Source organism: Melanostigma gelatinosum (genome assembly GCF_949748355.1).
Source record: "Melanostigma gelatinosum genome assembly, chromosome: 14".
Lineage (NCBI taxonomy): Eukaryota > Metazoa > Chordata > Actinopteri > Perciformes > Zoarcidae > Melanostigma > Melanostigma gelatinosum.
The window spans coordinates 10,124,213-10,143,831 of record NC_136647.1 but is presented as its reverse complement, the minus strand read 5'-3'; the positions used below and the strand labels follow the sequence as shown (position 1 = coordinate 10,143,831).

The window sequence follows — 19,619 nt, the reverse complement described above, 5'->3', positions numbered from 1 at the left end:
ACCAAACAGAGCATATGCTCAGATATCGCAGGTTCATTTCCTCAGTTATCTCCAGTCAGGCTCAAAGTTGAGTGCTTTTATCTTGTGATCCTTCAGTAACTACAGTGATAGGCTAACTATAAAACCTCCCCCCCCCCCCCCCCTCCTCTTGTGCCTTTCTCTTCACAGATAAGTGATCAGCGATCCTTCATCCTGAGCGTCAGTCAGGGAGGCTCTCTCTGCGTTTTTCTCTCATCTCTTCTGGTCTCTTTCGACCTACTCTCCACATTTCCCTCCTCTGCTTCTTTGCCCCTCTCTCCCTAATTTATAACCCTCGACCATGTCTCCGACCCTGGTCACGGCGTTCGCCAGACGCTGGTGGATGGCAGTGACTTCTATCATTGAGAATCTGCTCTTCTCCGCCGTGCTGCTTGGATGGGGGTCGCTCCTCATCATGCTCAAGTCAGAAGGCTTCTACTCTTACCTTTGCAACGAAGAGGGTGAGTCACAACTGTTGAATTTTCGTCACAGTACGTGTCTGTCATTTGTACCATTATACTTCCCACAACTTTGCCTTAATTTGCCTTGATGGTGTAGTAATTGCTCATTCGGAAAAGCAAATAGTCTTGAGCATGTGTCTTCATGAGGTTACAGTGCTGAACTCTTTCTTCCTGTACAGCACTATACAATGAGCTGTTAAAATGAGGATTGGTGATGAGGGGTGTCAGTGGCATTGTGGATTCCGGCAAAGAGAGCACGTTCTTATTCAATAGATGTAACTTAACACTGCTACCATTTTTGCCTCTTCTATTCTTTGGGAAGAATAGGTGTTTTCTCCGAAGGGAACATGGGCTGTTTAAACCTAAATCAGATAAATTAAAGAGAGAGCAGGGTTGCAAAGTTGACAAAGTGGTCCAAAGTTAAAGAGTATACGACTCCAGTGTCTCCTAAACTCTCTACTTGCCCCTTTGAGAGCTTTAACTTTCAACAGCTCCAACTAAATTGAAGACTCGGCAGCAGACTGATTGGGAGGGATCTGATAAACCAATGACGCACTGGATCAGCTGTCCTTTTGCCCTCGCCCCTCAGTCTACTCTTTTTCTCCCCATCCCTCACTTTGAGCAAAGTCAGGCCGGTGCTTTGTGTTTTTAAGTACAAAGGTGGAATTGATACACACAATGGCCCCAGTCAGGTCTTATAGACGAGAGTAAGCAAAAGAGAACGTGAGAGAGGAATTAGGCCACACTTATCCTTTGGACCTGTGGTGACACTGTGTCGTGCCCAATGTACAAACACTAAACTATTGGTTGGATTCAGTTTTCCCCTCTCACTATTGGCCTATCTCCAAGGGACTTGAATTTTCTGACTGGAAATTTGTAGGAGGATATATTTCCAACTCCTACAGTCTTGTTTGATCTTATTCAGCATCAAAGGAGCAGCTTAACATTTGGCCACGAACCCTCAAGGATAATTCCAGTCGTGTCCGCTGTGATGCTGAGTGTCGGCACAGAAGCAGACTCGCCGCTGAAGTAGCAAATGAGCACCCACCACTCTTGGTGACTTCCTGGAGAGCTTCCGTAGCTGTCTTATCTCGCTCTGATGATGTAAGAGGGAGAGGACCGCAGCACCAGCTCAGCTCTTTTCAGCCATGTGACATGTGATAGAAGGATAGATTTTATGACCGGTTATATGGAAGTTGTTGAAAGTCCACTGATAAAGGACAGGAAGGCAGGAGAAAACTGATAGAAAAGTGATGAATCGTATAAATCAGATAACTGGTGGAGTTGACAGTGAAAACAAGATGATGGACAGAAAAAGGTGATGATGATGCAGCGTAGATTAGGATTGTGTGCACATGCAGCAGACATATTTGAGGAATGGTGAAAGCTTTGTGTCATGTGGGTAGGTCAGTGGCTGTGAGTCACTATGGAAGAGGAACAAAGGATTTTTGTACCTTGATCTCCATGCAGGTTATGATGATAATGTGAAGTTTATTGCCACTGCCAGCTTATCACATTTTGTCCCTGGCTTTCTAACTGACTAATAAAATCTAATTACCATCTCAGTCAAGGACAGTTGGCTTTCATGTCGGTCTAAGCGGTACAGGTTTGTCTCCAATCGTTTTATGCTTCTGCCCCTGATATGATGTTACCCACAAGTTTGTAGTTATAACAAGCACATGTTCAGTGCACATGTAGCCACGATGTGTTATCATATCAGGACCCCGTGAATAAGCAGAACTACCACCTCCAAATTTCATCCGTGTGCCAAGAAGAGACACAGGTCTCCATACATTAAATCATCTACAGGAGCACCCGGCTGAACTCAACTTAACACAGTCATTATTCACGCCACTCAACCTTTATGGATAGTGTTTTTGTGTACCAGAAAGACGAAATTAGACTTTCAGTTTTCCACTTAGACGACTCATCGTTTACTTTCTTTCATCATGTTCTTCAGGCTTCAACAGTTCCAGCTACAATCTCACCCAACTCCTGGCAACGGCGACACCCGACGACTATGCTGACTATGCTGACTATGCAAGTGAGGGAGGCGTGGTTGGTCTGGGAGACGGAGTGGAGATGAGGCCCCTGGTCCCTATGGATGGGCCCCTAAGGATGAACGGCTGGCTGATTTGTAAAGAACAGGATGAGATGCTGAACCTGGCATTTACAGTGGGCTCCTTCCTGCTCTCGGCCATCACGCTGCCATTGGGGATTGTCATGGATAAATATGGGCCTCGCAAACTGCGATTGCTGGGCAGGTAAGCAAGAGAGAGAAGACTCCAGCTGTGACGTTATTTATTTTTAATTCTGTGAACACTTACATACTGTTGTTTTGGGAAGATGTAAACTCCTTAAGAAGCAAAATAAAATTGGCAGAGATGGGCTGCAACTTAAATTCTCATCATCATTTATTTCCAGCACGTGTTTTGGATTTTCCTGTCTACTCATTGCTTATGGATCCCACAACCCAAATGGTGAGTTGGCCTGAAGGGTTCTCATGTCTACCCTTTTTTTTTTTTTTTTTTACTGTATTTGAAATAATGTACCGTACACTAGTTTGGTCACAAGCTAACATCTGTGCCATCTGTCATTTGCAGAACTCTCCGTCCTTATCTTCATTGCCCTGACTTTCAATGGCTTTGGGGGCATGTGCATGACCTTCACCTCTCTCACAGTAAGTGTGCGCACGGTTTATGTGTTCTTCTCCTGCTCCAGAGCCTTTGCACCCACTGCATTATGTTCGTCAAGATGTACCTTTTCTGTCTTCATAGGTCTTTGTCTTGCTGTTGGTGCTCTGTTCTAATAGTTTGCTGGCTCCTTGCCTGCTTACACTCTCCCTCCCCTCTTGTCTGGCATTCTGTTTTTTTTGGCTTCTTACACTGCACTCTGTGTTCCAGCACACTCTGTGTTCCTCGGTGGGGAGAGTTTATTGGGAGAGAGGGAGTTACTCGATGGTCCATTATCACTTACTGCTTTATCTATTATTGCGCTTCAGCAAGGCAAGGCAAGGCAAGTTTATTTGTATAGCACATTTCAACAACAAGGTAATTCAAAGTGTTTCACATACAACCATTAAAAGCATCAAAACATAAGGCAAAAGAAAAGGAGATTTAAAAAACAATTAAAGAAACAGTGTAAGAAATAAAATTCAGTAGTAAAAAGTAAAGGAGATTTAAAACATACATTGAAACAATAATCAATGTCTCCCTGAGACATTACGCTGCATGCAATCAACCAGGCACTGCCGCAATTCTGCAATTACTCGCACACAAACCACGTCTGGAAAAGATCTCTGCCGATCTGCGTTTTATCGTGTACGCAGGAACATCATAGCAACTGCTGGGTGTTGGAGCTGTTCATCTCTCTGTCTTTCTTTTTTTTCACAAACACATGCGCACACTGTAATGTACATACACAAAAAGACACTAATCCCATCAATTCATGTTTGCAAACTAATGCAGTCAAACACAAGTAGCAATGCAGCATCGCTGTCTAAAGTGAATAATAAGGCTGCAGGGTAGAGATACTCGACAGCTCTAACTTGCAGTTTCACATCGTATAAACGAAAGAGAAAGATTAACAATTAATATAATCATGAAGATATCAGAAGCTCCCATTGTTATTATTTTTTAATGCTCCTTTGCGTTGCCCTTTAGGCTTCCTTATTTTGTGTTAACAGGGAATTTAAAAGAGTCTTGCATTCCTAATTTAAAAAAAAAGTATCAACATTGTTGCAGCAGGACCAGATATATTATCCTTTTTTATTTTAATCATTCCATGTTTAAACCTGGAGCCTACATTACCCACAATGCAAACTTGACCCCTCAACAGTTGATAGGAGAGCAGTTAATGTAGAATTGAGCCACTATAGGCTCAAGCAGAGATGAAGAGCCGGCTAGGTGCTCACTTATTTCTAACTCCATACCCCCAGATTATTTTTCATTCAGTCTTCAGCCCCAACCGATTTTGTGCAGCTCCAACTGGAGCTATTAAAGGTTTTATACAACTTATTTTGACATACCCTGTCGTACTACCTTTAGCTCTGTAAACAGGCTGTGATATGTAAAATCAGTGCTCTTTGAGATTGAGCCACAGAACCAGAAATACACAAAGACAAAACAACTGATGGTCTTGAGGACTGGCAGGATCAACCCCTCACCGTTCAGTTACATTCTTCCCCTGCTGTTCTTCCTCTCACTGTTCCATCCCCTTGTCATCAGTTCAGTCTTACGGTGACTCACACAGGAGTCCTGGGCCGTACCATGGTGATGCTGTTCACTAGAGAGGGCCTCTATTCCAGTAAATCTCCCAATAAATGTCCCTTTTCTATACCACCACAGGCTGTTACTGTGATGTACATGTACTATGTGGTATTTGTTGCATCTAAATATATCATTAGTTGGTGCCACAGGCCTGAAAGTCATTGATAAAACCATAATGTAGGGCTCTGCTTGCTCTTTTGTATTGGAGGCCCCCAGAATCTGTGTATTAAACCACATCTTCCTCTGAAACCACCTTTCCCTCCATCTCCCTCACAGCTGGAAACACTCAGTGTTGGGTTAATGTTGTGGAATATTTCCTTAACAAGTTCAGGAGTGAAGTTGGTTTTATCCAAAGTGTCTAAAACAAAAACAGAGTCTCGATGAATGATCAAAGTTTCAAGAAGTCAATTTAATGTTTGCAAACAGAGAACACAAAACGCCACCACGTATTGCAGTGAGCTGTGAATATGCTCTAAAGACACAAAATCCAAACAAGATATTTATACCGGCCGGCAGAGAGGAACAGATAAAACACAGGAGACTAAGGCAGAAATGTTTAGTCTAACAAGAATCAGCTGATATAGAGAAAGACCACGTCTGCGGTTTGTCCCGACTGGGAAAGAAAAGTGACCTTCGTCCTAGACCAAATAGGTCAATGTGTTCAGACATCCAGACGCCTGTACAAATGAACTTTCTAAACAGCAATATGTCTCACAGATAATAACATGAGGAGGTTAAAACATTTTTTATCATTACACTCCACTCTTTTGGTTATACCATAACCACAATTAACATAATAAAAAATGTAACCAGACTAACTAGAGCACAAAGGGTGGACTGCCTTTGTCTCAACAGACCCCAGAGGATTATTCTGCCTCTGTCTTGAGAGGTCTGTTCCTAGCTAGATCATGCTTCATGATGAAAGGCCTGGGTGTGCTCCGTTTCGAGCCCTGCTTCTCAGGAACACGTTGAGGTTGTGATGGGTAGCGGGTTGTTGTCCTTTTCTTTTCCCCCGTGGTATTGATGAGTTGTAGACAGTTAGCACAGATCACGACGTGTCTGTCGGCCACCGCCCGTTGTGATCCCGTCCGTGAATCACTGCTTGTCCTCCTGCGATGGTTCTTTCGGTGGTGCCCGTTGGCTGGCACTTGATGCAGGTGTTTGCTCACCTGAAGCTTCTCCTGGGTCGGGAACCTTTTTGCAGTGTGACGCGTGGACCCAAGTGGCTCTCTCAGCTACCTTTACTGCCGTGTGGGTGATGAGGAGGATCTGGAACGGGCCCAGCCAGCGCTGTGCTCTCCAGTTCTTCCGTCTGAAATCTTTCACCACTACGAAGTCACCGGGTTTCAGGTTGTGGAGCGGTCCCTCCGCTTGCCTCGGGAGGGCAGCTGCCACCTGTTGTCGTATGTTAGATAGAGCAGAGGACAGTTGCGCACAATATCTCAACATTTCATGTTCGCATAAGGCGGTGGATGGGGGCGGTGCCGTGGGTGCTTCCGTGCCTACATGAGGAGGAAAACCAAACAATATCTCAAAAGGACTCAGATTGCTGCGTGTTCGTTTCCTCATACGCATGTACATCAGCACTAGAGGCAGGGCTTTTGTCCATGGTAACCCAGTGTCAGCACAACATTTTGCTAACTTTGTTTTGAGGGTACCGTTCTCTTGTTCAACAGCGCCACCACTGGCAGGATGGTAAGCACAGTGTGTTCTTAAGTCGATACCCAAATAGGCGCTTAGTTCTGTAATGGCCTGGTTTACAAAATGAGAACCGTTGTCACTTGATATTTTCGTAGGAATGCCCCAACGAGGAATGATTTCCGAAATCAATGCCTTTGCCACTGTTGCAGCGGTCTGTTTGCTTGATGGAAAAACTTCAACCCACTTTGACCACATGTCCACCATCACAAGACAGTGTTTCTTACCTTCAGATGGAGAGAGCTCAACAAAGTCCATCATAATGTGTTCAAAGGGCCGTGTTGGAGGCGGATGTGCAGCTTGGCTGGACACCGCTACCGGCCTGCCTACATTGTGAGTAGAACAGGTTACACATGCAGAACAAAATTTTTGTGCATATGAGGTGAACCCCTTTGTGAACCATGTTTCATTTAATGCCCTCAACATTCCTCCTTTTGACACGTGGTCTAACCCATGTGTCAACTTGGCATAATGATTGAAATAGTGCTTAGGCAGACATGGCTTAGCATCAGGTCCCACCCAAAGTCCATCTGTGTAAGTACACCCTGAAGTAGACCATAGCCGTCGCTCTTCCGGAGTGGAGAGAGTTTGCATTGCTATAAGAGAAGAAGGAACTTGCACGCATGAAAACGCGAGAGCAGAGGAAGTGGGGACCGGACGTCGAGCAGCAGCTTTGGCAGCCGCGTCTGCTCGTGCATTTCCTGTTGGTACGTCATTAGTCTGATTAGTGTGTGCTGCACACTTACATACTGCAATGGCTGTAGGCAAAATAATGGCCTCTAACAGCTCAGCAATGAGAGTGTGATGAAGGATAGGCTTACCGTCAGACTTCAGGAATTTGCGATGTTTCCACAAAGCGCCAAAATCGTGCACAACGCCGAAGGCGTAACGAGAGTCAGTGTGGATAGTAACGGTCTTACCTTTAGCCAGTTTACATGCTTTAGTGAGTGCAATGAGCTCAGCTGCCTGGGCTGAGAGGTGACATGGTAGGGAACCTGAACACAGCACATCAGAGTCAGAAACAACAGCAAACCCCACAAGATTAGTACCAGTCTGAGGATCGCGAGAGGCTGATCCGTCTACATACATTACCATCTCGCTATTGGCCAGCGGAGTGTCCAACAGGTCAGGACGAGGAGTGCACTGAGCTTGGAGCTCAGCCAAACAGTTGTGCTCCTCACCATCCCCAGGAATAGGAAGTAACGATGCAGGGTTAAGATTAGTACAGCGTTTGACCGTTACGTTCGGCATGTCTAGGAGACATGTGTGATAACGCAAGTATCGCGCTGCAGAGAGATGAGAGGACTTTTGTTCGAGGAGGATCAAAGAGACTGAGTGAGGTACGAGCAGTGTCAGCGGCGCGTAACCGACAATGTCACGTGATGCTGCGAGCGCTCTTTCGCACGCGGCCACAGCACGCAAACATTGTGGCAGGCCAGCAGCGACTGGATCAAGCTTTGCGGAGAAATACGCCACTGGTCTGAGTCTGTCGCCATGAGATTGTAGCAACACGGAAGTCATGCAGCTCTGTCTTTCATCTACTGTTTGAGTGAACGGCTTCTGCGGATCTGGCAACCCTAGAGTAGGAGGAGTTTGCAAAGCACATTTCATTTGCGTGAAAGCGTCATGGCCTTCTTTTGTCCAAATTATTTTGTCATGTGCTGTGAGATTTTTACCGTGGATCAAAGATGACAATGGCTGTTCCATTTGTGAGTAGTTAGGTATGAAAGACCGACAGTATGAACACATTCCTAGAAAGGACATCATCTGTTTTTTAGTGTTTGGTTGAGGCAACGAAACAATTGAAGCGATTCTTTTGGGGGAGAGAGTCTTACCTTCTCCTGAAATGTCATGGCCAAGAAAATGAACGTTTTGTGTTACAAACTGTAACTTTGAGAGACTGGCCTTGTGGCCTTCCTGTGCTAGGTGCTGTAGCAGCTTTAATGTATCCTTCTGACACTGTGCCTGAGTAGGAGCTGCGATAAGGCAGTCGTCGACATACTGAAGTAGGGCAGAGCCTGGTGAGAGAGTTAGACTTTCTAAACTTTCCCTAAGAGCGTCATTGTAGATTGTTGGTGATTCTGTATACCCCTGACACAGCCGTGTGAAGGTGTAAGGTTTCCCATTGAAGTTAAAGGCGAACCAAAATTGAGAATCTTTGTCGACTGGGACACTGAAAAAAGCATTTGACAGGTCAACAACAGAAAACCATTTAGCATCAGGTGGAATCTGAGCTAGAATAGTATATGGATTAGGCACATTCGGGGCGCGTGCATGGACTGAAGCATTTACTGCTTTCAGATCCTGCACAAAACGCCACTCAGTGGGTTTGTCTTTGTCTCTGATCTTTTTCACAGGAAAAATTGGTGTTCTTACTGGCGAATCCGGACATGGAACGATCACTCCTGCTTTCAGGAGTGATTCAAACACTGGTGTAATACCGTCAATGGCCTCCTGTCGCAGAGGATATTGGTGTTTGTGGGGTCGGAAGTCAGAGCGTGGAGTAATGACGACCGGTTGGCAGTTGTTGATCAAACCCACGTCATATTTGTGCGCCGCCCAGAGTGTCTGTGGAACAGAGGCAAGAGCGGGAGAAATAGAGACAGCGTTAGAGACGAACGTTTTAGCTTTGTTGTTGTGTTCATAAAAAACATAGACCGAACGTGAAGCTGCCGTCAGGAGAACACAAAAAACACGATGGTACCCAGTCGACTTTGAGCGTAACACGAGTGGATCATTTGTTGATTCCCAGTCAGTGAGCGCTTCGCATTGTGCCACGAACGGTCCCAGATCACGCCATTGGTCATTTCGACCCTTGGACAGCGAGATGTGAGGAGACGAGTCTGCCACTCGAAATAGTTCTTTCTGTGTGGGAGAGAGAGACACAGAAACAGCAGATTTGTATGTTGACCAAAACAAGGTAGAGCAAACAATCGCATCATTGATGCCTTCAAAAAACGTATCCTCGTAGGATTCATCTGCACCCTGAGAGACATAGGAGGTGCAGTGGAGATGTTCTGGATTCATGCGTTCTGCATGAGGCGAGACACGAGTGTCAACGTTTTGAACCAGTCGTGTGGCTTCCTTCACAGGAATCCACCACTGATAAACATGAAGTGGAACAGGAGCAGCCATCTGCATCATGTGTTGTATGGCTCTGTGTCTAGTCACTTTCAGTCCGTCAGGGGAGGAGGCCAAACAGATGCCATAAGCGCACATCAGGTCTCTGCCCATCAGATTAATGGGACAGATTGGCGAAAGTAAAAACGAATGTTTCACTCTAATGTCGGGTTTTTCGTCAGTCAAGTCAGTGTGTACACTCGTCATTGGACTGCTAAATTTCTCAGTTACTGTTAAACCAGAAGCCCCTTGTGTATAAACATACCGCCCGCTCATCTTCTGATGAGGAAAATATTTCTGTTGAATTACTGAGTGAGTGGCCCCTGAATCTACCAAAAACTCTAACTCCTTTCCCTCAACAACAACAACAGTAGTCGGCATGTTTGTCAGCAGTCCGTTGACAAAGGCGTTTTTGAGATGTGTCTCCCACACAGTCATGATGGCTTTGTCACCTGGCTCCTCAAGACCGCTGTGCGTTTGGAATGCAGACATTAAACGTTGATGATAGGAAGTAACATCTTCGGTTTTACCTTGTTTGGTGGAGTTGATGAGAGCCATGTTGACTTTGGATGGAAATCTGAGGGCGATCTCAGCGCAGACAGCCTCGATGAAGGTTCGGTAGGGTCCGTTCTCGTTGTCGCCCCAGTTGAGTTTCATCAATCTGGAATCGCAGCCATTTCCGGTGACAACAGTTCTGATTTTGCTGAAGTCAGTCGGGCCGACATGTTTAACCAGCAGTCTATGGACCTCTGAACCTGTGGGCATGAATTCTTTACAGAATATCAGGAAACCTTTTGCAAACGCTGTACCGTTGTGGATGTTTGGCAGATGTGATGCGGCTTGCAGAATGTCAGTTTGTGTCCAGGCTCTGAACACGAGCCCTGGAGTACCGTCCACTCCTGGTACTTGAATCATCGGGGCACTGAAAGTGAACTCATCCTCAGGTTTCACGTTCTGGGGTCCTGCAGAGCCATGTAGCGGGAGTGAGAATGGGTCAGAGCCTGAAGGTGGAGAAGTTGGGTCCTGTTGGTACGCCGCGTTACTGTATTCAGCCGCTTGTTGTCTTCCGCGGAGCTGGCGTGTGTCAGGCTGGGTGGCTTTGGGTCCGTGTTGTGGAGGTGGAGGAGGAGGTGGAGGTGGAGAAGGAGGTGGAGGTGGAAAAGGAGGTCCGGGGAGTTGGACGACGGGTTGCGGGGAAGGTCGAGGACACACGTCGAGGAGCGGACCCCCCGCTCCCGTTAGGCTCGGATATATGGAAGAAGAAAAAAGAAATGGGTTACTTGAGGGTGTGTGTGTGTGTGTAGTGTCCTCGCTTGTCTTTTCTTCCTTCAAACACGTCATTTGTTTCATCAGCTGTTTTCTCTCCCTATATTCACACTCTTTTTCCCATATTTTCAGGCAAGCCCGAGTTCTCACCATCATATCTAACTCTTTAACTCGAATCGTTTTGCCACTCTTCATCCCTTTTATTCTAGTCTCTAAATCCCCTCGTAACATTTTAAGTTTAGCGGAACTTAATGATCCATTTTCTGGAAACCCAAACTCCCTTGACCAGTATGGAAGGCATTCCAGACATGACTCCCCGTGTTTCTTTCGCATTAAATCCACAATCGGACCTTCTGGCTCCTTTGAGTGTGAAGTTTTGCCACCCATGTTCCTTCTGGTGTGGACGTCGACGCTACTTATCACAATGCAATCGTCACTGCAAAGGTTGAGTTTCTTTATTATTAGGAGAATGCTCACAATACCCTCGTTTCTTTTATCCTTAGGTGAAAACTGTAAAACCTTTGTTTTTATCCGTAGGTGAAAACTTTAGAAAAACCTCTTTTAGTTTATTTTATCCTTAGGCGAAAAACTTTAAAACCTTTTTGAGTTTCTTTATACTTAGGAGAATGCTCACAATACCCTGTCTGAAATTCACGTATTACGTTATTACCGACGAATCTTATTACGGTAAATAACAACGAATCTTATTTCGACTTAATTGCAGAGACACGATCAATGTTACAATCTCAAAAAGCTCCTTTATTTTGAGTTAAAATCGTTATCGTAATATATCACTTCGTTCTCTTTATAAAATCACATGAAATAATACGTCAGAAACCTAGGTGGAGTCACATGAAGAACCCATAAACCAACCATACAAATGTCAAAACCAGCTGTATTCCCCAAATAATAATGACTACTTGATCACTCATCTGTGTCTGCTACGTTTTACGTCTTTACAATTTACCGTTTACTGTTTACAATTGGAATTTCAACTTCTTACCCGATTTGTAGAAATTAATTCTTTCCGTGGGATACGCGTGCCGCCAATCAGGTCTCCCCGGTTTCCGCCGGTTCCCTCTCTCTGGTCTAAGGAGGTATGAGACAGGAAACTGGTTGTGTTGTCCTGGGAAGGATCCTTTCCTCCGGACGGTCCTCTGGAGCCTGACCGACGGTCAGCGTATCCTGTTCGTGACGCCAAATTGTTGTGGAATATTTCCTTAACAAGTTCAGGAGTGAAGTTGGTTTTATCCAAAGTGTCTAAAACAAAAACAGAGTCTCGATGAATGATCAAAGTTTCAAGAAGTCAATTTAATGTTTGCAAACAGAGAACACAAAACGCCACCACGTATTGCAGTGAGCTGTGAATATGCTCTAAAGACACAAAATCCAAACAAGATATTTATACCGGCCGGCAGAGAGGAACAGATAAAACACAGGAGACTAAGGCAGAAATGTTTAGTCTAACAAGAATCAGCTGATATAGAGAAAGACCACGTCGGCGGTTTGTCCCGACTGGGAAAGAAAAGTGACCTTCGTCCTAGACCAAATAGGTCAATGTGTTCAGACATCCAGACGCCTGTACAAATGAACTTTCTAAACAGCAATATGTCTCACAGATAATAACATGAGGAGGTTAAAACATTTTTTATCATTACATTAATCATTAGCATCTATGCTGCTTCTTGACTCTTTGATCATGACTGCACCATACAGGCATTCAGTCTCAGCTGACAGGTGTTGGGTAATACTCAGCTGCCCTCTGCGGTTGTCAGGTCACCGTTCCCCTTCAGGTTTGTACAAATACATAAGCAGCCGCTTATGTATTTGTTATGTTTAAAAACCTATTCGGGCAGTTGTTCCAAATACTCTTGGTGAGACTGCTATGGGAGACTGGGTTCTTCAATATGCATACTCAATACTCAATTTAGTACGCACACAAACATATACCTCGTCCTCAGCTTCCCCCAGTCTGATGTAATTGGATGTGCTTGTTGTTGTTCAGTCTCTTGAAAACAGAACAGCTTGTGAATGCCTTTGTATTTGGATGCTTTGCCACCCACTGTCTCCCCTGTTTCCCCTCCCAGCTCTCTTTTATCTGTCCTCAAACGGGAGTAAAGCATGTAAAAGTCACCTCACCTCTGTCACCACGTCTGGCCAGCGCTGCGTTTATGTTGTGTGGTGGACAGCTGTGTGTGTGTGTTATGTGATGCTGTCCACTTTGACCCCGGTGTCAAAGGTCACCATCCTCATAGTGTCCCCGATCTGTCCTCGGATCAGCTACACTGCAGCTGAGATCACCATGATCTTGGCAGAGGATGGTTTAACCTTTATACTTATATAGACAATGGAATGTCTCTCATTTTGCTTATATCTTATGCAATAACTTCGAGAGTACAAAAGGTCCGGTTGTGAGTATGTCTCTTTCTCTTTCCTTCTAGCTCCCGAACATGTTCGGGGACCTCCGCTCCACCTTCATCGCCCTGATGACTGGCTCCTATGCCTCCTCCGCTGTCACCTTCCCTGGTGTCAAGGTTTGTCATTCCATACTGCTGTCGTAGAATTGTTGAATTAAACTGCCTTACCTCTTGAATGCAATGTGCAGCCCCATTTAGCGTCCACTCTCCGCCAACATATTTGGAGGATTGTGTAGCCTTTGCAGCAGCATACACTCCTTCCATTGCGTTCTGATTTCAGGCGTGTGTTGTCTCGTTGTTTGTGTTTATTGGTCATGTTCCGATGCGCACAGGTGATCTACGACCTTGGCATATCTTTCATTTCTATCCTGGTGGTGTGGGCTGCATGTGCTGGACTGGTCTTCTTCAACTGCTTCTTCAACTGGCCAATGGAGCCGTTCCCAGGACCAGAAGACATGGACTACACGTTAGTACCACAGATGTTCACAGTGGCGTACAGACACAGACCCACATGTACACATATACATATATAAGCTCACTTACAAACACAAGCTAGTAAACTGTGTGTTCCAAAATGTATGGAGCACTCAACACCATAGACACTGTTTGACAAATAATTATGTAATATGGGCAAAATGTGCAGTGTAGGCTGATGCTGCAGGTTAAAGTCCATCTGCTGATGATCGCACACTGTACGCATCCCCGTGGAAAATTCTTGTTAATTAGAATCAAACTTTTGAATGGTTGTTCAGTGAAAAACGTTCACGCAGGGCATATGCATGTTTCCTGTATATCACCATTTTCTATTAATGATAATAGAAATAATCTATTTTTACACATTTCTATTTGTCCATGGGCTTCTCCCTTGTCACTTACCTCTGTCCTTCCTCACACATTTTCCTCTGCTCCCATTTTCTTTTATTCTTCCCATCCTCTTATCCTCCTCCTCCGCTTTCTCAGCATTAAGATCAAGTTCAGCTGGCTGGGCTTCGACCATAAAATCACAGGGAAGCAGTTCTATAACCAAGTGACCACAGTGGGACGTCGTCTAAGTGTGGGCGACAACCTGAAGCAGAAGGAGCTGGTGACTAAGGACGGAAACAAGCTCTGCCTCTCCACCATGGACCTGGAAATGGAGAGCAAGACAAAAGACGAGTGTAAGGGCAGCAGAATTCAACCCCCTCGTTGACCCCCCTCTTTTTGCTCTTCTCCCTAAAGCATGTTGTTCACCTCCGTTGCATTCCTGTTTCTCCTCTGCAGCCCAGTCATTCTTGAAAACCATCATCAGCCCGATCTTCCTGCTCAGTCTGGTGACCATGTCCGTCACTCAGCTCCGCCTCTTGTTCTACATGGGGGCCATGAACAGCGTGCTGGAGTCGCTCAGTGGTGGAGACCTCAACACAGGTCAGTGGCCCTGCAGTTTGAGTCGTGCGCCTTTCCGTCTGTGTGCGTCGACAAATATGAACACTTGTTGATTGTTGTATTTTTCTTTACTTGGATCAAGTTGTTTCTACTGTGCTTTATGACTTAAAAGCAGCTGGACTTACGAGGGTTTCAATTTAATTTTCAGTGGAAAGAATGGAGCTCGGTAAGAATCAAAGCTTGTATCAGTAGATCGCTGAATAATTAGATTATTAACTCTCAAGCTGACTACAATTGCTTCATTTCATCTTTGTTTGAGCTTGCCCGTTCGCCATTACAATAACAGAGTCCTTGGACTGTCATTCAGCTTTAACCTGAAACCACCAGGTACCATTCTGTTGTACACATTAACTATCCTTGCCCCTCAGCTCCAGCAGAGAGCATACGTCATATGATACAAGCAGTTCCACATGACTCACTTTTCATTTCTCATTACACCCTTGGCAATAAATCCCCTCACATTGGCAAGAAATGGACTTTGGAACAGCAGTTTCCTCCATACCCGCTTTTAATTGGAACTAATAATTAACTGTACCATCATAATCATTAACCAGGTAGAAAAGGGTCCTGAACCCACAATATCGGTCATATTTTTATCCTTTCCTCTAACAACCTCCTCTTTCTTAATTGTTCTCAATTTGTAATAATCATTGAACCTTTTTTTAAAACCTTTCTGACCCTTCTCTCAGTGAGTCTGTACTCCTCCATCTTCGGCGTACTGCAGCTGCTTTGCCTGATGACCTGTCCTGTGATTGGTCAGATCATGGACTGGAAGCTGAAGGACTGTGATGATGGAGAGGAGGAAAAGGAGCCCTACAGAAAGTGTGTCAACTTGTGCCTGAGACTGCCTCAAATCCCTTCCATTTATAGCTTGACATTGTTGCAATGCAATGTCTCAGCGACGAACACAAGAAATTGTCCGTGATTGTGAAATAGAGTTGCGATATCAGTGCCTGCATAATCTCACCTCTCTTTCTGTCCACATTTTGTCCACAAGGGGGGAGACAAAGCGCAGAGACAAAAAGACCCAGAAGGTGACCAATGCCTTGCGAGCGTTCCTCCTCACAAACGTCCTTCTCGTGGGATTTGGGATCACTTGTCTGGTGCCCAATCTCCCCCTGCAGGTGAGTGGTCCTCTTCAGCTGTCAGATTCAAACAGGCCTTCAAAGTGCTTCAGCGAGACAACTGAGACAACTTTCATTTTGTAACCTTGTTAATTTGTGGTGTTTTATCCAGTTTAATCCTGTTAATGTAGTGTTACTGTAGCATTAATGTAGCATGGGGAACGGGTTAGCCTGACTCCACCAACCAGGAGACAGCTATTGCACTGGATACAGATTAAACAAACAAGACATTATGGGTTAAGTGGTGAGCTTTAGAAGGGCTGTTGATTTACCTTTGGACAGAGCCAGGCTCGTTGTTTCTTCCTGTTTCCAGTCTTTATGCTGTGCTAAGGTAAGCGGCTGCTGGATGTAGCTTCATATTTATTGGATAGACGTGAGAGTGTATTTAGCTCCTCATCTAACTATTCCTTTGAGACCCGCATGAACCGACTGACAGAACTGAACTAAATGATTGTGAATATTGAACTCCTCTGCTTTCATCTTTTCCACAGATTGTGTCATTTGTCTTACACACTGTGGTGAGAGGATTCATTCACTCAGCGGTTGGCGGCCTCTATGCTGCTGTGTAAGTCTCAATGTGCTTCTAGCCTCACACCACCCACAAACACACATCATCATCATCACCGCCACCTTCGTCTCCTGTACGTGGATGCAGCTTCTAACTGAGAGACGAATTGTACTGCTTGTGTCTCTGCAGGTATCCCTCCTCACAGTTTGGCAGTCTAACAGGCATGCAGTCTCTGGTCAGTGCTGTGTTTGCTCTGCTGCAGCAACCCCTGTTTCTGGCTATGATGGGACCCTTGGAAGGAGACCCATTCTGGGTATGAATGCACACACACATACAGACACACACACTTCAAAACTCTCTCAAATCAAACCATCGGACGTGGCTGATTCTGGTGTTATCCCTCAGGTCAATATTGGGCTCTTTGGTGTCAGTATGCTGGGCTTCTTGCTGCCTCTCTACCTGCTCTGCTACAGACAGACGCTCTACAAACAGCAACAACAAAGGGAGGACAACGCTAAGATCTACATCAAAATCAACGGCTCCGACATCCCTGAGGCCTACGTCTAGACTCTAGAGGAAAGTCAACGCAGAGAAATGGATAACAGAGGATGAAGAACGATCTTTTACTGGGAAATTGGCAATCCAGTCAAGGACAACTGAAATGTTAACTATTTAGAATATGACATTTAAACCTACTGTGTAATTGTTATAGGTCCCCATCGAGTAAAGACAAGATACAACAAGATAAACTGATGCTGCGGTTGTCATAAAAACGGGTCAGTTGGACAGTCGCTGAGGAAGAAAGTGAAACGCGGAGGGAAAAAGAAAAAACAAGAGGAAAGACTGTGAAAGGAAAGAGGCATGGGCCCTCTGCATCTCCCCCCAAATCCTCTGACTTCTCTTTTTATTGCCTCCTCTCTGAGAGGCACATCAGTGCAGATCCGTTCCACATAAGACTGTTTTAATATTCCCCAAATGAACAGAAAAGGAGAGTTTGTTTAGCTCGTGAAACATCCTCCCTGTGACAGCGTCAAGACTGCTCAACGTCCCCCACAAAACGACCTCACCATTATTAGTTATTGTCTCATATGTTGACTTTGTATCATCCCGATTGTAAATGGCATAACATGGTGCTTTTGGTCGATGGTGTAAGGTAAGTGTGGACTACATGGCATTAATGAGCGACAGGGAGGAGAGAAGAACCTTATTGCTGATGTTTTAAAGAGACTATGGGGCTGGATTGATTTCTTTTCTTTTTTTTACCAGGCTAACATCTTACTAGAGTCTAAAACAGGTGTTTTGTTATGTTTTGCTAAAAGCAAAATGTTCATGTATGTTTAGAGTATTTATTTTATTTCTTGCTTTCTTTAGTTTTGTTTTTGTATGTTAAGTTTGCTGGGATTTCCTTGTGAATTCATATTTGTTCATTGGGCAGCATTACACATATCAGTGAAAATAGTCTCCCCATCATGTTCTCCATTCAGTGTATCCATAAAATCTTCATCATACACCGTTGAGCACTTTATACACTGTTAGCCCCTTTACAATACACAAACACATCACGCAGCTCATTTCAGCACTTCTCTCCAGACGCCTCTCTAAAATAGTACCGCTTTCATTTTGGGCTCCTCCAACCTTCTTACATGTATTTATTTCATTTTACGTTCACTTTTCATCCCGTATTTAAATCATGCTGCGCTGACAACGCATGTCTGATCGTACACGGTTGTTCGCATAGAGCTCTTCTACAGCTGAAGATAATGTAGAGATGTTGTATTGTTGGCGTACCTTTTTGAAAATGGAAGAATTTGTGGGGGTTAATAAAGTTGACTTGATCTCTTTAAGTGGTCGATCTTGTTCATATTTCCTTTTACTGCTCAACAGGCTAAATTAAATGACTTTCTGTAACTTTGTTCTGTAACTTTGTTGTTTGCTGTGTTGTGTTTTACCGGCGTTCACAGAAAGTTAACGCTTACATTCTGAGTGCGATGACATTATAACAGATCTTAACCCAGATATTGCTTCCTTTTTTCATTTGTTATGGCTGCATGATTTGTTTTCTGTTTCTGAAAGGCTAAATACAAAATTCCAGTGGAAGCCCACTGTTCATCAGAATCAGAATCAGAACTGTTTATTGCCATGGCATGTTGAATATAAGGAATTTGACATGACGGGAGGTGCATAACATTTAACACTCAACAGTTTATAGTTAGGCTTTTAATTTGAAATTCAGTCTTGAGAAGACAACAGTGGCCTTTTGAGATTTGTGAATCCGAAAATGCGTAAAAATCAAATATGGAAGCTGAGTTTTAAGCTTGTTGCGTAACCAACCAACAGAGGTCAGTATTGGCAGCGTGTTGTTGAAGGCCATCACACTTGATGAAGAAACAAGTGAAACATTTCTGCCTTATTTTAGGCCTAACTGCAGAATTACAGTCGCTTTTTACGGATTGTTTTTAATATGGAAACAAGAGGACTTGAAACACACCAACAAAGAACAGAAACTCAATCCACAGACGTTTAAACCCAACCTAAAAAGATTTAAACTGATTCCCACTTTCAACACAGTCTGTATAACTCTACATTTTTCATATATATATTATTTTCATCCAGAAAATGCTTATCTGCTTTAACAACAGTGTTTACTGTAAGAAATGGGTGTCCCCTGACTCCATGTCCCCCAGGAAGCTTGTTCAGAGGTGAGATTACTCAGAGTAATTCAGATTTTCCACCAGATGTTCCAATCTCAGTTTGGTTTTACCAAGTCTGTCAACACTGCACTCTCATCTGATACTCCACCAGCGGATGGTTATCCCTTGTTGCCTTGACACCACAGCCCCTCCTGTCACCTGAGAACGTCACTCACATCAGGGACAGCGCATGGCTCCATGGAGCTCTGCTGGCCTGGTGCATGCTGCTGCTGCAACCGTTGGTTGGCTGGCCGACCCCTGTGGTTTGTTCAGGTACACGGTTCAATAAGGCCACATGAGACCACTGCCCTAACGTCACTGAGGAGCAAGTAGTGGGCCATTCACAGTATGTGCTGTTGAACAATTTGATCAGGCACTTATTAGGAGCTAAAAGGGAATTTTCTCTGTGCTCTATCCCTTCATACCAATCGATGAGATAGACGGACGGATGGACAGACGGACGGACGGACAGACAGATAGACGTACCATTCATTGTACTGTACATCTATTACAGGGGGTAGAAGGGGTCCTATACATGAGAAGACTGAGGAATGATAAGCGGATGTTGACAGGCGGATACAGATGCGCTATAAATACAGCAGCAGTGCGCTGTTACATCATTTTATA

The 19,619-nt window shown here is 44.6% G+C and overlaps 1 protein-coding gene across 1 annotated transcript; it reads left to right on the top strand.

Moving 5' to 3' along the window:
• Positions 1-319: 319 nt before the first annotated feature.
• On the top strand, positions 320-17,976 carry slc43a2b (solute carrier family 43 member 2b; the record flags this gene model as incomplete). Its single annotated transcript, XM_079283908.1, has 14 exons — positions 320-479; positions 2,440-2,743; positions 2,904-2,959; positions 3,083-3,159; positions 13,273-13,365; positions 13,581-13,714; positions 14,209-14,405; positions 14,509-14,652; positions 14,819-14,836; positions 15,360-15,492; positions 15,668-15,794; positions 16,286-16,359; positions 16,492-16,615; positions 16,708-17,976. 14 exons carry the CDS (start codon positions 320-322, stop codon positions 16,867-16,869), a joined length of 1,803 nt encoding a protein of 600 aa, XP_079140034.1. The 3' UTR covers positions 16,870-17,976.
• Between the last annotated feature and the right edge of the window lie 1,643 nt (positions 17,977-19,619).